General features: G+C 33.2%; 2 protein-coding genes across 2 annotated transcripts; one reads left to right on the forward strand and one right to left on the reverse strand.

Annotated features, from left to right (window-relative positions):
* Positions 1-3153: 3153 nt before the first annotated feature.
* LOC143616565 (protein NUCLEOLAR FACTOR 1-like) lies at positions 3154-4990 on the forward strand. The gene is made up of 7 exons (XM_077089363.1): positions 3154-3288; positions 3367-3405; positions 3532-3707; positions 4437-4509; positions 4624-4683; positions 4799-4837; positions 4922-4990. The coding sequence occupies exons 1-7, from the start codon at positions 3154-3156 to the stop codon at positions 4988-4990; spliced, it is 591 nt and encodes a 196-aa protein (XP_076945478.1).
* Positions 4991-9443: 4453 nt separating this feature from the next.
* Positions 9444-18045, reverse strand: LOC143616564 (pumilio homolog 5-like). The gene is made up of 10 exons (XM_077089362.1): positions 17993-18045; positions 15098-15363; positions 12957-13804; positions 12732-12873; positions 12520-12627; positions 11606-11818; positions 11422-11532; positions 10528-10722; positions 9763-9934; positions 9444-9664 (listed from the first exon to the last, which is right to left on the reverse strand). The coding sequence occupies exons 2-10, from the start codon at positions 15293-15295 to the stop codon at positions 9600-9602; spliced, it is 2052 nt and encodes a 683-aa protein (XP_076945477.1). The 5' UTR covers positions 15296-15363; positions 17993-18045; the 3' UTR covers positions 9444-9599.
* Positions 18046-19752: the final 1707 nt, after the last annotated feature.

The raw sequence follows: 19752 nt of genomic DNA on the forward strand, positions 1-19752 counted from the left end.
AAGTTAATATGATAACTGTTTGAAGTTTAAAGATTTGAGTTATAATTGGCTGCATGTACTATGTGTAGACAGCGTGCAGAAGAAGGTATTGATGACTCTGAAGAAGATGAAGAAAATGGTTCAGAAGCTGTTAGTGTTTCTGAAGAAGATGATGATGATGATGATCGTAAGAAGCACATATTGTTCCTTTTGTATATCCAAGTTGTCCCACATTTTTAAACGTTTTTGTTTGGATGATTAGTGTCTGAAAACGAGTCTGAAGGTGACGATGTGGACCTAAATGATAAACAAGATGGTAGTTTGGCAGCCACTGAAGAAAACAATGAAGATGATGATGAGGATGAGGATGAGGATGATGACGATGAACAAGATGAGGATGGAGAAGAAGTTCTAGGAATTGCACAAGAATTAGAAAGCTCAAGGTATTATGATATTTTACTATTAGTTATTTGTTGAACAGAAATTAAGAGTCAAATAGATGACATATAAATGTAATTTCTGCGCTAAAGGTCAAGTATTAAAATTCTACTTTGTTATGATCTTTATGCAGTTCATTCTCCTCTCATCTGGAGTACAGATTATCAGCAGAAGAGGTTAGAAATCTTCCAACAAACAGAGGGAAATATAAATATAAATTTGGGGTTGAGGCCGCTAACTGCAAGTGGGTGGCAACTAGAGAGCTGAATCTAGAGGTAATTTTTACCATTATTTAACATTTTGATTTTCTAACAAATATTTAGTTTAATACTTCTGTTAACAATCTGCAGGCAAATTCTCCTTATGGTCTAAATATGAAGTTATATAACCATTGGTTAAATTACACGGCATCTGGAGGTCAAGATCTTCATTCATCAAGACAAAGATCATTCTTCTCTCTTTGTAAGTTATTAATCTCTTGTTAATACACACTGATTTATTGACAGTAAGTCAGTTTGCAATAACTGTTAGGTTAACTTCATATCTACTTATTTAAATAGGCAACCGCTATTGTGATATCCTACATCACAACAAAAAACCGTTTTATAATAAAGGAAGGGAAGAAGACTCAAATATCACGGATGCCTACTTGTTACACTCGGTGTGTATATTTCTATATTTGTTTATTAAACTAACATTATGATAGAGATCTTATTCTATTACTTAATACTTAATAGTCGTTTGTAATTGTGGGAGGGGATAAGTGTAATTTCTATTCTTATAAGTAAGGATCAATAGTCATTTAGGAAGGATAAGAAAGATATTAGGTAAGTTGTTAGGCTCATTGCATTAGCATGAGAAGGGCATAGCCCGGGACCACTTCGGTGGTTAGTTATCCTTTGTAGATCCTTGAGATCATCTTCTTCAATATAATAATATACTTTACATATTTGATTTCAATCATCTCAACATTTCCTAATTCAATACCTATCATTGGTCTGACCTGCCTCACCTCTGCTTCCCTTTCAATTTCACCTTCCAGATCTGTGTTCGCACCTCTGTTTTCCTTACAATTTCAATTTCCAGATCTGTGCTCCCATTCGGATCTCAGATCCAATTAGTTCCCGTTCTGATTATCAGATCTGAATCCAATTTCTCATTACGGTTTATATCTCCGAATTCCTCCATTTTATTTCTTCAATTTCATACTCAATTATGGTGAATCAAACAGCTCGCCTCGATACTCATGACCAGCAGATCCATCAATTACAGCAGGATGTTGCCGAGATTAAGGCATCGTTGGCTGCAGCTCGATCGGAATCAAATGAATTTCAGAAAACCGTCCTCGATTGGATGAAGCAACAGGATAAACGTTCGATTAGTTCTCCGGCATCTGGATCTGGTCTTTCCGGAAATGGTGGGTTTCCATCACAACTGCCGTTAGATCCCAGTTCTGATAATGTTGCACCGTTTGGTTTGCCTTGGGTGGTGAAGAAGGTCAAGTTACCGGAGTTCAATGGTTTCGATCCTCGGGGGTGGATCCAAAAGGCAAACATCTATTTCGACATCAATGGCACGCCGGCAGAATCACGCATTCGATTGGCTCAATTGAGCATGGTAGGCACCGCTCAACACTGGTTCACCATTGTCACTCAGGTTCATGATTCTCTCTCTTGGGTGGAATTTCAGGGTGAATTATTGCAACGATTTAGTGGATTAGAAATTCAGAATCCATATGAACACTTAGCTACTATTCAGCAAGCAGATTCAATCTTTGATTACATAGATGATTTCGAGTATCTGTTGTCCTTAGTTCCTCGTTTACCGGAGTCCCAAATTATCGGGTATTTTATCGCGGGATTGAAGGATGATGTCAAACCAAGGGTTCGTTTGCGTCGTCCATCTTCTTGCATTGAGGCGATGTCCTTGGCTAAGGATGTTGAGTTGATGCTTCGGCCATTGGATTCCAGAACGTTGCTGTCTCGTTTTCGGTACGCTCAACATGCGGGGCTGCCAATATTGGATTCTGGATTTGGGCATCGTTCGTTGAGCAATACGGTGTCCAAAACTGTTGGGAACTATGGACCTGCTGGTGGGCTTGTAGGCGGTCATGATCAGGGAGTTCGTTCCTTATCTCGCACCGAGTGGGAGGAACGCAGAAAGAAAGGATTATGCTACAAGTGTGGACAGCCCTACGGTCCAACTCATAGGTGTCCGGAGGGAAAACTTCGTGTGTTGTTACTCGGGGATGATGAATCTGATGGTTTTGAGGGGATGCATTGTTAGTTGGAGCATATGGACGATTCCCGCGCTGACGGGTTCATTCTTCCGGGTGGGGGGTCTTCTATCAAGCCTTGAGGACAAGTCTTGTGTTATGGGGGAAGTATTGATAGAGATCTTATTACTTAATACTTAATAGTCGTTTGTAATTGTGGGAGGGGGAAAGTGTAATTTCTATTCTTATAAGTAAGGATCAATAGTCATTTAGGAAGGATAAGAAAGATATTAGGTAAGTTGTTAGGCTCATTGCATTAGCATGAGAAGGGCATAGCCCGGGACCACTTCGGTGGTTAGTTATCCTTTGTAGATTCATGAGATCATCTTCTTCAATATAATAATATACTTTACATATTTGATTTCAATCATCTCAACATTTCCTAATTCAATACCTATCACATTAGCTCATATATAACTGTTTTATTGTATTAACTAGAAGTGTGATTAAGGTTTTTATTAATGCAGCTAAATCACATATTTAAAACAAGAGAACTTGTAACAAAGAATGACAAAACATTGGGAAAGCAAAAAGAGTCGGGTGCAGAAGTTTTGACCAGTGAGAAGTTTCTTGACCAAGGTTTTACTCGTCCCAAGGTAAATATAAAATTGAAAAAAAAACACTTATTACTAATATATCATTTTTTGGATAATTGTTACTGTAATTGATTTCAGGTTTTGATATTATTGCCAATGGCAAGCATTGCGTACAGAGTAATTACTAAACTGATTCAGTTGACTCCTGAAGGGAATAAGTTGAGTTTAGATTTGACCAGAGAATAACTTTTGACATATTAAAAGAATATAATTTGAATAAGAATTTTTTTTTGATTTCAACAGGTTAACGTGGATCGCATTGATCGGTTTGCTGGTGAATTTGGCGGTGGACCGTCTGATGACCAAGAGGATGAAGATGGTGTTTCCAAATCATGGAAAAAGTCAAAGCCATCAGACTATCAGGCACTTTTTGGAGGGAATAATACAGATCATTTCATGATCGGTATCAAGTTTACCAAGTAAAGACTTTTAACATATCTGTTTCCATAAGGTTTATGTTGTTATGAGTTTGTTGTGCGTTCAATTCGAAATCAAAGACATAGGCTTCTAAATGAACTGAACGAACACGAACGGAGCATGTTTGTGTTAGCTCATTTAACTTTAACTGAGTTACCGAGTAAACGATTGAAGAACTATCAAACGAACAGGGCTTTTTTGTCCGTGTTTGCTTGTTAAGAAAATGAGCATGTTTGTGTTTGTTTGTGTGTGCTCATTAATGATATAAATGAACGGACCTAACTGAATATAGATTCACAAATTTAACTGAGCTATAACTAGTTAAGAGTAATGTGGAGATTATTGTGATGGGCTTAAAAACTAATGAACTTAAACAAGTGTAAACTAACGGACATTAATGAACCTAAACCAATGAATGCTAAAAGAAATTAAATAACAATCGTCAACGAACAAAAATGAATGAATGAGACATGTTCATGTTCGTTTGTTAAACTAAATGAACAATTTTTGTGTTCATGTTAGTTAGTTTATTAAATAGATGAGCATAAACGAACTTTCCTGTTTCCATTGATTGGTTCATGAACTGTTCACTGAACACTTGGTTTGTTTACATGACACTATGTGTGTCCAATTTGTTCGGAAAGACTATTATGTTTTTCCTATGGTGTTTTTGATAAATCTCTTTTTTTTATTAGTGCTTTAATCTTTTTATTATCTTGTTTATTTTGTAGGAAGACCATAAAGTTGTACAGTGATTTTTATACCTCCGACATAATTGTTGCATCTCCTCTCGGTTTGATCACTGTGAGTATATGAAAGCTATTATATACATTTGTTCAAATAATTTAAATTTGAGGTTGCTTTATTTTAGTTATATTGTTATTGTAAAATGTGAGATTTTATCTGTTCTTTTCCTAGAAAATTGGGGAGGCTGAGGTAGAAAAAGAAAAAGATGTTGATTATTTGTCTTCTATTGAGGTAATTCATATTACTGTTACAACGTTTATTTTTGTTATCGAGGTATTTCACACGCACACACACACTTGTTTCTTGTTTATTACTTGCTAATAATATAAGGAACTGTTTTGAATAGGTGCTGATTATTGACCATGTAGATGTGTTAACAATGCAGGTAAAACTGTCGAATAAGAATTTCTGTATAGTTTATTTTTATTTGATTTATAAAAATGTAAAATATTCAACATCACTTGTGCAGAATTGGTCCCATGTGAATACTGTTGTTGAGCAGTTGAATCATATACCGTCAAATCCAACATGGAACTGATATAATGCGCATAAGACCATGGTATATCTCTTATGTGTATTATTATGAGCCGAGGACGAGCTTGCGCTTGAGCTCAAGTTTAAACGAGCCGGCTGGGGATAGGCTTGTTACTTTTTATTTGTTTTTCATTTATACAAATATTGATATATGAAAGACAAAAATATAATTTTTTACATACATCTAATAAAAAATATATAAACAACAAAATTTTATTACATTGTATGTATTACTTTTGTTCTTTGTTTTAATTTGTTAAGATCAAGTGGCATATTGTATGTACTCTTTTTATTTTTTCATATTTTGGTATGTTATTATTATTTGGTTTAGAAACTGAGCCGAGCATGCTCCTTTGGATATGAGCTTTTTTCAAGCTAAGCTTTTTTCGAACGTACTTTAAGCAAGCCACAAACTTTTAAACAGTGCTACGTGTATATCTGTTTATCTGTAATAGCTTAAATATAAATATATTTTAGCACAAGATTTGATTTTAAAGTGTTTTTGAAATTTCTTTTTCTAACTGTCTCGATGCATAGGTATCTTGATGGACAAGGTCGGTTTTATCGACAGACAATTATTTTAGGGTCTTATATAAATCCAGGTAAGATTCTGTCATTTCTGTTCTGATAATTTATGCCTTTCAATTATTTAATGAAAATCTAGCATACATAATTAGGGTTAGTTATCATTGTTATTCTAAAACAGTTGGGACTTCATATATGCATTTTATTTATTTATTTCATATATGATATTATGATGATATTTGAATATATCTTGTTTTGTTTTTTTCTTAAATAGATATTAATGTTTTGTTTAACAACTGTTGTCCCAACTATGAAGGAAAGGTGAGAATCTATCATTTATGCTGTGTAAATGTAATAAAATTTAAAAGTTAAAATTCGTAAAAGTTTCAAGTTTAAATTTGCAGGTGAAATTGTTACATGAACACAAAGGTGTTCTTCCAAAGGTTTTGCTTCAAGTGAGCCAGGTTTGTATTATCAATATCTGTAAATCTATATATATTTTAAATTGTTATTTTAATTTTCTTTTTTTAACGATCAGATTTTTGAGCGTATTGATACCGAATCAATAGAAGATGAGCATGATTCCCGCCTTGATTACTTCAAGAAGAAGGTATCATTTTTCATTTTCCTTTCTAGTTTTTTTATTTAATAATGTATCTTTATCAGGCCCATGGGCCCAGCCTATGGGCTATTAACCACAAAAATTAGCCCATTTGACATTTTTATGTTTGCTGTTGTAGGTCTTCCCAAAAATTAAAGATTCTGTCCAGGTATTTTTATTATCATAATCCATAAATTAAATGAAGATATGGAGAGTTTGATCAGTTTTTATATAAACAGGTTGACCCGGGTCATGCTTCAAAAGGGTATAATAGGAAAAGTTAGCTTGAAAGGAAACATGTCAAACGCCTCTAAATTTGTGATTTTTCCAAAGTATTATAATTTTTATAATTATATTAAAGGCAAATTTTTATTAAGGATATAATAGGAAATAGTTAGTTAAATGATGCAATTTTGTAAATTATAAATTATTTATTTGATGCAGGGTGGGATTATGATATTTATTAGTTCTTACTTTGAGTTTGTTCGCGTACGGAATTTTTTAAAGTCACAAGACGCATCCATGTGTCTAGTTGGAGAGTGAGTTACCGAGATATCTTTTCTTTTCTTTTATTATAAGTCTTTGTTCAATCATTTGTTATTTTTTTAATGTTCTTTTTTTTGACGTTTTCGATCTCTTTAGGTACACACAAAACAGTGATATATCCCGTTCACGAGCTTGGTTCTTTCAAGGAAAAAAGAAGATAATGCTGTACACTGAAAGGGCCCATTTTTATCATCGATACAAGTTATATTAAGCTTGTAGATTTGACTCGTTTGACCCATTTTACTGTTATCTTTTCAGGTAAATCTTTTAAAGTAAAATGCCAAAATCATCCTTGAGGTTTTGTTACTTTTGCGACTTTCATCCAAAAATGTTATTTTTTGCAATGGGACCCTTAAGTTTCCTCAATTGCTGCCAATGTCGTCCAAATGTCTAACACCATCCAAAATCTCTGTTAAGTCAGAGGGCTATGTAGTCTTTTTACATGATGTATTTTTTGCTGACCATTTCAATAACCTTTGAAAAGCCAAGCACATAACAAAAATCAATTCTCATTTCTTCTCAAAATTCAAAAATTAGATCATTAAAATTACTAAATAATCAAATCGCCCACTCAGATCTCGTTGCTATAAGCTTCCATGACCACTGCCGCAGATCTTGAAGATGACCCGTTACCTCTGAACTCCGACGACCCAAATGGTGAGTTTAGATCACTACCGTCTGAGACCCAGATTGTGTCTCTAATCCCACCGTCTCATCTGAATGGAACGGCAGTTAGGTCTGAGACGATGGTGGCCTGAATCAGGTGAAGGTCATCGGCGGTTTACGCGACTTTGGCCGGATCTAATCGAAATCGATCATCGGAACAAAGGTTGTGGCGACCACTGTAAGAACTATGGTGAGGAAGTTGAAAAATTTGATGCTAACGGCGATGTTGGGCCGACAGTCTCAGACGATAAATTTGGGAGGAGGTGGGTGGATGTGACGGTGGTGTGCCAGTCGTGGTTGTTGGTGGTGGCTGCAGGGTAGGTGTTGCTGGTCGTTCAAGTAGTTTGTCAATTAGGGTTTGTTTTGAATGTAGTGGGTGTAAAAAGACAACAATGACCCTGACTTAACGATAAATTTTAACGGGGCTAGTGATTTGGACAATATTGGCAACAATTGGGAAACCTTAATGGCTCAATTGCAAAAAAAATACATTTTGGACAAAAGTCGCAAAAGTAACCAAACGTCAAGGACGAATTTGGCACTTTACTCAATCTTTTAGTTTAACTGGTATGACATATTTTAATGAAAACAGATACGCGGGACTCAGAATTTGATAATTTATTCTCTTCCTGAGAGAAAAGAGTTATACCCTGAGGTATGCTTTTCAAACCCTAATGTTTCGTTATTTTGATTTTATTCGTCAAGTATTAGTTATAAATATTATTATGTGATTTCAGATTGTTAACATGCTTGATGGTTCACATAGCATGAACTGCACAGTTCTCTTCTCTCGCTTTGACGGTCTCCAGGTAACCATTTAACCATTATTAGTTGTTTTGACTTTCCGATAAAATATTTTTTCTTTCTAAGCTAACTATATGTTAATATGTACTTACTGTTATCTTTTACTTATATTTTTGTTTAGTTGGAGAGAATTGTTGGTACCACACCGGCTAAACGGATGGTGACGTCAGATAAGCGTATCTTTACTTTCTGTTGATGCAACGGTGACGAGAGTTATAATTTAAATTTTGCTTACTAATGAGTATATGGTTCGGGTTTTAATGGATGTTTTAAGAGTTTTAGGTTTATATTTTGGTCACCTGAGGTTTTTTCGTTAGTAGAAATATTGATGGTTGGCAGTTTTCTTCTTTATTGATTGTATTTGTACCGAAAACCTCTTTGTTTTTTTCATTCAAAATTGTGGATTATAAGCAGCATAAGTTACGCGTTTTATATATTAGTTACAAAAACGCTATTGTTAGCCACGGAACAAGTATAACAGTGACATCACTCATGTCACCCCAACATCTTCATCTTGGGATGAATTCATCATAGCGTTTATGATTTAATCGTTCCACCAATTTAATTCTGTGCATATTCATTACTTGAAAATCCAATGGCCTGGGATGAGGAGAAACAGTGAACCACTATATTCTTTTAAAAATTTATTATATATTAAAATTTTTGAATTCTAGGTAGAACTTATTAGATACAATGGTGGTATCTAATAAGTTTTTATACCCTTCCTATTTTAGTAATATTTACAAAGCAATATAAATTGGGAATTGCTATTTAGACACCCTTTAGTTTAACCCTTTAGAAAGGATGTGCACAAGAGAGAAACTATATGTAAATAGCAAAAAAAAAGGTGTCTGAATAGAGTATAGACAAACTATGTAAATTAACATAAGCACAAATATCTTGATATCCATAGAAGTAAATTACAGTTTTAATTACCAAGCTCTTTTAATTATATAAATCAAACCTAAATAGTTGATGAAAGCTAAATAAACTATGAAATAATTATGTTTTCTTTTCTTGAACATCAACTGATTGAAATATTTTATGCAGGTAATAAAAATGTAAATCTATGTTAGAATGTATACAGCATATGCTCAAATTATATTGTCTGGTTTGTCTATAAAAGTTGCGATATAAAAACACAATCGAATATAAAGCGCATGCTATCACTTGTCTACCCTATCTAGCTTGTATTACCACTCCACATACACATAATGACATAAACACAAATGAGTAACACATAAAACCACCTTTTATCCTAAATATAGTTAATTTATAAGATAAAAGCATGTAATTTAGCCATTTACATATAACTAAGAAGGATCTATATGTTTTGACTAACCCCCCTTGTATTTTGCATCAAACTATCAAACTATAAAAGATTCATTCCTAAAACGCGACATTTAGTAACTTTCTTTGTTTGTTAAAGACTAATAGCCGGCTTGTGCACGATCACACACTTCACCCGAAACTATACAGACCGGCGATTTCCACCACTCATCGGCCGCTGCAAGTTTGAACCCGACGCCTCAATTCCTGCAAGTCATAAAATAAAACAAAAAATCCAATTTTTCAAGATATTAAATGGCGAAAACTAAGGGTAAATAAGTAATTTTAGTATAGGGTATATATACCTGTACCATAGGATTGTTCAAAGCGAGCAGCGATATGTTTGCCATAAGTATATTTCTTCAACATATCAAGATGAAGTTTTATACGACTTAGCAATGATGCCCGTTGGTGACCACTGCATACTTGAAGAACCTTTTGGACCACATAATTTGCATATTGGTCCTTCACCAACACCTAAATACATTAAAAAACAGCGCGTTTAAAGACATGCTGTGGGTGTGCAATTTCAACTCATTAACTTATAAACAGGTAGATTCATAGAACATTTAGAGTAAATTTCATACTTTTCGTTCTTAAATTAAGGAAATTACAGTAATCATCCTTTAAGTTCATATGCTGTAAGAGTTTACGTCTTTCCCTATTAAGGGTGTTAATAGGACGAAAATGCCTGCACATGCAAGGCACATGAATGGACTTAGAAGACGTTCGTTAGAGGAAAGGACGTAAACTGCTATAACATATGAACATAAAAGGATGATTTCTGTAGTTTCCATAGTTCGAGGACGAAAATTTTAATTTAATATTTTCTCCAACAGGTCAACTAAAAAATAGCTTAGAGGGTTGAAATAGTAAATTTTTAAACATGTTTTGACATGCTAGTTATTCATAAAAAAAATAAAAAAATTTGAGCAAAAAGTGTTTCGGGTCAATCCAACCTGACATGCACCAAAAGTTACACGTTTTGACCCGTTTTCCATCCTGCCTGTTTTGTCACCTCTATGGGTCAACAAAAGTCAATGATGGCATTCAAACTTAAGTAGACTCACCAATAAGTTATCAATGCCATTAACAATATCAGTAATCTCTTTAATCACGAGTTGCCTTGCGTCTTCATCACCATATTCCAAACACTTTTCAATAACATTTGATGCATATTTGTGTTGGCTTAATTGCACGATATGGCCGGCCAATTTGTGTACAATTTGGCTTCTTTCCTCTGGTTTCCGTGCAACCAACACATACTGCGAGTACCATACCGAAATAAGATAATTAGTTATAATAATAATAAAATAATTGGTTATTCGACTGCTTTAACAATTCTGATTATTTGATTAACTAACAAATAAGTTGAGCAAAAACGGCATTCTTTTATATCACTAAAGTGTAAATTTCAAACGTGACGACATGTTTTTTATTAGTTATTACAGCACTTTTCAATAATTTATTTCTTAATCTCTAAAAAAAAGTATCATCTAAAACTATAAGTCATAGTTTTTTTCTATAATCTTAACTGAAAGATTCGATGAATATATATATATATATATATATGATATATATATATTTTAAGATAGGGTAAAAATATAAATAAACATAATAATCAATATAGTTATAACAATAAGATAATTGGTTTGATGTGCTTTTACAGTCTAAAGTTGCAGTAATAAGATAATCAGTTGTTTTGAGTGTTAAACAATTCTGATTATTTGATTATAATAAGTTGACCAAAAAGAATAATCTTTTCTAATGATAATATATTTTTTTATTAGTTATAATAACATTTTCCTATAACTTATTTCTTAAATTCTAAAAGAAGTATCATCAGAAACTTTGAAGTCATTTTTTCATAATATTAACTGAAAATGTAAATGAAACAATAATATCTTAAAATTTGGAAAAAATATATTTTAAAATTGGTAATTAAATCACATAATGGAACAAACCTGAGTAACATAATTGCCATACTGATCTTGTGCAAGCCAATAAACCGAGTTCAAAATCTCGTCCACTATAAATTGGCTTTCTAGTTCATCGGTTGAACACTCTAACGCCCTCTAAAAAAAATAGAATAAAAATAGAGTAACTTTATTAAGTAATGTCTATGAAATAAAAAAAATAGTAGTTTACCTGAATGACACGGCAACCAAACGGATGTCTTGAAGCTGATTCAACTTGACCACGAAAAGATGATGTCACTACTTTGATGTGTTCGGTTGGCAAACATTCTATACACTTTTGTATCACATGATTTCCATATTGATCACAAACACATTTTAAAACATAGTCCTTGAGTTCATGCACAATCTTGATTTTTTGTTCTAGGTCAAATACTTCAAGGGCCTATGAAAGATTAAAACATGTCTTGAAAATTAGTTTAAAAAATGAAAGATTATGATTTATGCGGGTTGGCCTCAAGCTCGACCCATTTAGAAACTAAGCCGAGGGTTGGCTATCTTAACGAGTTGAAATGTTGGGCTCAAGCTCGGCTCGTAAAAGACTCGATCCAGCTAGTTTATTTAGTAAAAAAAAGTATATTTTTACACATAAATATATGTAAAATGAAAAAAAAATATTAACTTTAATATAAACAAAATGTATGATTAATAAAGTACAAAAGTTATAATTTTAATTTTGGCTTTAGTTAAACAAGCGGAAGCGCATCCAATAAGCAAAGCTAAACGAGCCAACAAGCCGAGCTTACTTGGCTCATTTACAAACGAGCCGACTTTGAGCCACAAGCCGCCAGCTTTTTGCACTAGTCCGAAACAAGGTTTTTGTCCATTTTTTTTAGTTTTTTTGTAATAGATAATTTGTTAATTATGATTAGAAAAATAATATTGTTGTGACTACAATCAAGATTTACAAGTAAAAACAATTTAGGAGGTTGTATGCATTAAAATAGATTTTGGCGACTTTCAAGCCTTTACCCATGTGACTGATTATCTTGACCCGTGCCTCTTTTAGCTAATTTTTTTATTTGACCATAAAACACAACCCAGATCGACCCAGCCAACAAATTAAAACAAAAAACTAAAATTTACCTTTTGTATCACACGGCAACCATACATATGTAAAGTCAAAGTCAATATTTGACCTTCAAGCAGGTTCCCAAACTCCCTCCTCTGCTCAGCATTTCCATACTCTATCATCTAATATTCACCAAAGATTAAAACTTAACGGTTGAAATTGGTCAAACATGCACTCTAACCTATCACATTAGTCAACATTTGACATTTTCATGGTCAACACTCACCTTCTGAATAACATAATTTCCAAAAACATCGGTTATTAACTTTGAAGCATGAGAAATAACTTCTTTAAAAATAGATTCTCTCTCCTCATTGCTGCAGAATTCCAGCTTTTGTTGAATAAATCTACTTCCATATTGATGAACGCTGCACAAATTATTATAAAAATTTAAGAATTTATTATAAAAAGAAGCAGACAGCTTAAAATTATTAAAAAGCATAGAACTTGCCTAAATTCGACAATGTGCCCGCAAACTTCCGATAGCTCTAGCCTTCGACCTTTACCTGAATTTAACTCTTCAAGAAGCAAATCCGTTTTCAAATTGTTAAAAACATAATTACTATTATGCCCCTTTTGTCCACCATAAGGAGACTGTGGCCTTAACGAGCTAGCAGCGGGTGAATTAAAAGATTGCCAGAAATCCCTATCGGTCGGGCTCCCAAAATAATAAGGATTTGTGGGGCCCACAACCCCTGAAGACTGTGACACACGATCTTCCCACCAAATGGGTGCCCCAGCATACCCAAAGTTGACCCCAGAAGGTTGACTTTGACCACTAAAGCTTTGACCCCCCATGTTGCCAAAAAGCGTTGGAAATGGGTTATTATAGAGATACCCGGATGCGTATGGTGAAACGGGTTGCAGGTTGAAACCATACGCGAACGGTTGAGGGTAGTATCCAGCTGGTATCATATACGGGTAAACTGGAGTCTCGGGAGGCATATACCCGAAGCCCAATGAAGAAAAATTGGCAGGATTCTGAAGAAATTGATTCGGGCCAACATAAGTTTGAGGTGATGACATGGTTTGAGGGTGGGGCGCCACTTGGACGACTTCTCTTTCTAAATTTGGAAAGTTTGATATGTTAAGTGAATCTATTCTATTTCTTATATCAGAAATATTAGCATCAGAAGCACCAAAAAAGAAACCATGGTCTTGTGAGTGAGTATTTGAACTTGCGTTCACGGGTGGGTTATTTACTATACCGCCCCCTGTCCCATCTGTTGATTGTGAACTGGAAACAATGGCGGTTGTCGGGTTGGAGTCAGCATGGTTAACTGTTTCTGCGTTTGGTTCCTGTATAGAAATATACTTTGCATTTATAACCATAATATGTGTGTGTGTGTGTTTATGTATGCACGCATATATTTATGCATGCATATATGTATGTATGTCTTCTGCAAATGTAAACATATAATTATTATAAATATGTATGTGTATTATAATATACTAGGTTAGAGCCAGTGTTCCACACGGGTGAAAAATATAATAAAAATAAAAAAAATCATTATATGTAATACGTAAATTTAATTGTTTCATATAATAATTTTTATTTATGACTTTTTTATTAAGTTTTTGATATATTATGCACTATAATTTTAAGTTGAAAACCAAATCTTCATGTTTTATTTATTTCAAATAAAACATTCATACCGATATTGTTATATTAAATATTGTGTGTATAAAATGATATTTATAACAAAATGTTGCCACAGCTTTAAAAACTAAATTTACAAAGACTAAGGTTGTGTTGTAAAAGAAAATAAATAAAAATATATTATATTTTAAAATGAAGAGAGAAACGATGAACAATCTTAAATGGTAGTGTTAAAGAGATATGAGAAGACAATGTCATATTATGAATTATGAAAAACAATTAAATATAGTTTTAGTTTTATAATTGAAGAGAAATCACATTTATATATGTTAAGCTAAGAAATCAAACACAATTACCATTTTAGTGGAGTTGGTAAGCACATTTGGTTTGAAACACGAGGTCTTGGGTTCGAAACCCGCATCACACAATAATATATTTTTCAAAATTTTATAAAGCCTTATGGGCCATGGGTTATAATAGGAAAACGGGTCATGGGTCATAATATAATAGGAAATAGAGTAATTCCTCAAAAAAATAATATTTATTAATTAAGCAAAATACAAAAAACAACAAACTTATCATTTAGTTTTAAGAGAAAACCGTTGCACAGTCGTGTTTAAAACAATTGAAGTATTTATTTAGTTATTTTCGTCCTTCAAATTAGTATTTAAAAGTTATCAATTAACAAATAAATGACAATGAACGATTTTAGAGATTTATGAATTACAAACACATAGGAATTAACGAAAACCCGAATCAACACATTCATAAGTAAATGGATCAAAAGATGTTGCATCTAAAGACACGCACGGGGTACAATTTTAGCAAGTAACATCATGGATTCAATAAAATAATTTAATTGATCAAATCGCAACGCACATCGAAACACCCAAAAACTTTAACAAACTTGTCACTTGAGTATAAACTCGACACCATAAAAAAGATTCCTTTTTTAAAAATATCTTCATAAAATTAAAATAAAATAAGCTTACCCGTTTCGGGGATTTCACATCTTCCAACTTTTCTTTATGAGTAGAAAGATTACTAGACTTGAGGTTTTCAATGGCTGCAAATGAACCTTCGATGGTTGGAGGCGCACTTCCGCTTCGAATAGGTGGCAAATTACCATTTTGCCCTTGGAATCTCCATTTTCCACTTGATTCAGTTTTCTGAATCGGTCCTGCAATCATTTTGATCCAAAGAGCTTTTGAAGTTTCAACACATATGTGTTATGAAAGTTGAAGGCTTCCTCTTTTGGCTGAAAATATATATAGGCAAAGAAATATGATATGTAACACGATATTCAATTTTACTTAGAGAGTAACCATTGGATCAAACTCGTATCCACCGTTGATTAGCCAGTGGTTTTCTTAAATAGGCGAGTGACGTCGACTCGTAATTAATGCGAAAAAAAATTCTAACAAACTTATTTGACTTATGGTTTTACAGGGGTGTAAACGAACCGAGCTGCTCGTGAGCCATTGTAAATCAGCTCACTAAAAGCTCGAACCGAGCCAAGCTTAAACGAGTTCTAAGCTTATATTGGAGCTATTTTATTAATAAACCAGCTTGAGCTTCACTTATCGAGCTTGCTAGGCTAGTGAGCTTAAATGGGGCCATTATTTACAACTTTTATTAGTTTATTAAATATATATCTACATGTAATTAATATTATATGTAAAATTACAATAAAATAGCTAACTCATATTATATTATGTTATATAAGAAAAGTCATCATCATCATCATCGTACTCAGTATATCCCACCAATAGCAATGCTATGGTAGGGTCTGAGGAGGGTAAGATGTAGACAGCCTTACCTCTATCCCATAGGGATAGAGAGGCTGCTTCCGGTGAGACCCCCGGCTCGATAGTAGTTTTGAATCAAGCCTTGGACATAAGACACATAACACTCAATCATCGGGACACCGGCTGATTGGTGCATGTGCCCTTGTCTTTCGGCTATCAACGCCACCACATGATGCCTGATTAACCTTCCGCCACTTTTAACGTTATTTTCACGTGATTATTAAAATAACGTCAAAATTAGTGCAATTTTACTTTTGCCCACCCAAGGGTTCACACATATATACATTATATGTGCGCACCGCAAGCAGGGCGTTTATATAAGAAAAGTAAAACAAGCAAATGTACCCGGTATAATCTCACTCATAGCAGAGTTTTGGTAGTGTCTAGGGTATATATAAAAGTATAATTAAAAAATATATAAAAATAATTACAAAATATAGATAAATAATATAATTGAATAATTAACGAGCCGATCCCGAGATTGAAAACCTACTCACTAGCCGAGATCAAGCTACAGAAATAGAACTCTAAATAATACAAGCCCGACCTCTCTTATGCTAAACGAGCCGAGTCCGGGCTCGGTTTGTTACATCCCTAGTTTCTGATAGTTAGAAATTTTGAATGGTGTGACCTTAAACATTAATGTGTTAGCAATTTGTTCATGTAGCATGCGAACTCTAGGAATCATATGCAACACATTTGGCAGTTGGGAGTTATTAAATACCATTTTGGAGTCTACACGGCATGTATTTTTTATGACAATAACGATTGCCATAATATATGTTTATATGATTAGTGATTCCCTATGTTAGAAACACAATCTTGGTTTTATAAGCCGTGACTCAAGGCGTTTAGGGTCCTAGAAGCCGAGGCACAAGGCAACAGATATTTATAACGTACTTGTAAATTAATTCTAGATAAGACTTTCGCTTGTTAATTCGTTGCACCTGTAACTAAGAACTCCAAAAACAGAAAACACGCATGATGAAAAAACTTAAAATCTTTTTGGGTTAAATTCAAAGAACTTATTATTAAAGAACCAAAATTCTTCCATGGGTTTTGTCTTAACAAAATTAACAAAAAACTTAAAAACAATCTTTTGGGTAAAATTCAAGCCTGGGTTTTGTCTTAAACAGCCGATTACCAACCTCAAATTTCTCAAAATTAACAAAAACCCATATGAAAAAACTTGCATTATGCAAACATGCAAAAGGGTATTGAACAGCTTATAGCTTCAAACTGGAAGAACCTAAAAAAAAAAAATTGGGCAAACTTCAAGAACTTATTAAAGAACCATAATTCTTATGTGGGTTTTGTCGATTACTAACCTCAAATTTAACAAAAACCCATATGAAAAAACTTGCATTATGCAAACACGCAAAAGGGTATTTAACAGCTAATATCATCAAATTGGAAGAACCCCAAAAACTCAAAAACAATCTTTTTGGGCAAAATTCAAGAACTTATTATTAAAGAACCACAATTCTTACCCGGGCTCTGTCTTATAAACAACTGATTACCTATCTCAAATTCCTCAAATTAAAAAAAAAAAAGAAAAAAAAAACATATGAAATAACATGCAGTATGCAAACAGGCAAAAGGGTATTGAACAGTTATGGATTCAAATTCAAGAACCCTAAAAATCAAAAACAATCTTTTTAGGAAAAATTTAAGAACTTTTTATTAAAGAACCAAAACTCTTGCCTGGGTTTTAACTTAAACAACTGATTTACCAACCTCAAAAAAAAAAAAACAAACAAACAAACAAACTTGCGTTATGCAAACAGGCAAATGGGTATTTAACAGCTAACATCATCAAATTGCAAGAACCTTAAAACTTAAAAAACAATCTTTTTAGGCAAAATTCAACAACTTTTCATTTAAAGAACCAAAATTCTTACCTGGGATTTGTCTTAAACACTAATTACCAACCTCAAATCCTCAAATCAACAAAACCCCATATGAACAAAACATGCATTATACAAACATACACCTTTAAACCGGAAGAACCCTAAAAGCCAAACACAATCTTTTTGGACTAAATTCAACAACTTTATATCAAAGAATCAAAAATCTTACCTGGGTATTGTCTTAAACACCAAGTTCTTGAAACCCTGGATTCTCTCTGTTAGATGCTGATGATGATGACAAAAATATAACAAAAGGTGTTGAAAATGAAGTTAAGTGGGGCTTCTTGATTAATATTTGGAGTTGTTATTATGAAGATGGAAATATGAGGTTATTTCCAAAATTCAAAGCTCTTTGTTTTTGTAATTTTGTTTTGTAAATTAGGGCAGAAAAATGGTGGAAAATGACAAGCAAGATTAAGGAAGGAAGGAAGGAGCATATTATCATTCACTCAAAATCTATTATTCATTTATTCTTGATTTCTCTTCTTTCTATCTCAAGTTTCTTGGATTATTAATTAATTATTAAATATAGTAAAAAACACTCCATCCAATTCCAATCTACTTGGAATATCTTGTTGGCTAAAAAGTTGTGTCTACGTCACATTTTGATTTTCTTATTGCTATAAAAACATTTTTTATATGATTATTAAATTATTAATCACTTTTCAAAAACCTATTTATGTGTAAATATGTTATTTTGAGTGTTTCTGACAATAACCATGTCACGAAGATAAACGAGTATTGAGTTACTTTATTTAACTTGTTTTAATAAATGGGTCGTGTTTCGATTAATATGTTTGAGTTGACGTGTTTAATTAAACATGGTCATCATTGCCCACGTGTTTCAGTTAAACATAGTTGATCAGCCACTTATTCAATTAAACATGTCAATCCATTAGCCCATTTTTTACAGCCCACTAACTCGATTAACTAGTTTATAATTTGGTTATTACCAGCTAACGCGTTTGACATGTTTCGATAAATGGTTCAACATGCCTTGTTTAGATTACAACGTTTTAAATGTGTGAGTTAAATTGATATTTTTGACACAAATAAAAATATGATTATGTTTAAGTTAAATAGTTCAACCAACCAATTTGACAAGATTGAGTCACTATTATAAGAATAATAAGTACTATGACACTTGTTAGTGGCTCCGATCACTATTTTAATAGAGAATATATTATAATATGACCACACAGATCTAGTATAATGAATATAAAGTGTTGATATGGTGTTTGTTTGCATGTGTCACGCCTCAACTATATAGTCTCGGCCTGCACAAAGGTAAATGAACTAAGTGACATGACATGAAGTTTGAACCTAAGATAATTAATAAATTATATTGTGTAAAAGCCAAAAAGACAAAAGATGGAAAGCTTTTGAAAATAAGGAACCCTATGAGATAAAAATGAATAAAATGCAAGTCAATCCCAACATACTTCATGTGCTGATGAAACACCGTATTCACTGCAAGATTTGTAGCTCCTAGTTCGTCAAACTACAGAGTAGGTAGAAATGTATATATTATGAAGCAAAATCATAACCATGCGACTCTCGATAGCAACAGAAGCTAGTTCAATACTCGTCCTTTGTACCAGGAAACAATGTGATGGTTGATGGGATGGTTCTTGAAATTCTAACTAATATTGTTGAGTCCATGAAAATTTCAAGTAACCAACGGTAGATCGAAGAGGATTAAGACACCTAAATCAACATCTAGATAAGCAAGTAATGTAGTGTCGATGGAGTGTATAATGCACGATCCATTATCGTTAAGAGCATTCTCATCCAACGTCTTATATTATGTGATGGGTGTTTTTATAATTTAGAGAGTGATTCAGGGTGTTGTGAGTGAAGAGTTTTTATATTTTAGAAAAAGTAGCAATTTTTCTATATATTTGAAAAGTTACTATTCATCCCCTATAA

This window comes from Bidens hawaiensis, unplaced genomic scaffold, assembly GCF_021521415.1.
Source record: "Bidens hawaiensis isolate Kalapana, Puna unplaced genomic scaffold, B.hawaiensis_p1.1 tig00048155_1, whole genome shotgun sequence".
Lineage (NCBI taxonomy): Eukaryota > Viridiplantae > Streptophyta > Magnoliopsida > Asterales > Asteraceae > Bidens > Bidens hawaiensis.

Excerpts from the sequence above, each read along its gene's own strand:
- LOC143616565 (XM_077089363.1), top strand. The coding sequence starts at position 3,154 with ATGCAGCTAAATCACATATTTAAAACAAGAGAACTTGTAACAAAGAAT. Across the intron at positions 4,510-4,623 it reads CTCCTCTCGGTTTGATCACT|AAAATTGGGGAGGCTGAGGT; the intron begins GTGAGTATATGA and ends TTCTTTTCCTAG. Across the intron at positions 4,838-4,921 it reads TAGATGTGTTAACAATGCAG|AATTGGTCCCATGTGAATAC; the intron begins GTAAAACTGTCG and ends TCACTTGTGCAG.
- LOC143616564 (XM_077089362.1), bottom strand. The coding sequence starts at position 15,295 with ATGATTGCAGGACCGATTCAGAAAACTGAATCAAGTGGAAAATGGAGA. Across the intron at positions 12,628-12,731 it reads GAAATTATGTTATTCAGAAG|ATGATAGAGTATGGAAATGC; the intron begins GTGAGTGTTGAC and ends GGTGAATATTAG. Across the intron at positions 9,935-10,527 it reads ATGGCATTGATAACTTATTG|GTGTTGGTGAAGGACCAATA; the intron begins GTGAGTCTACTT and ends TAATGTATTTAG.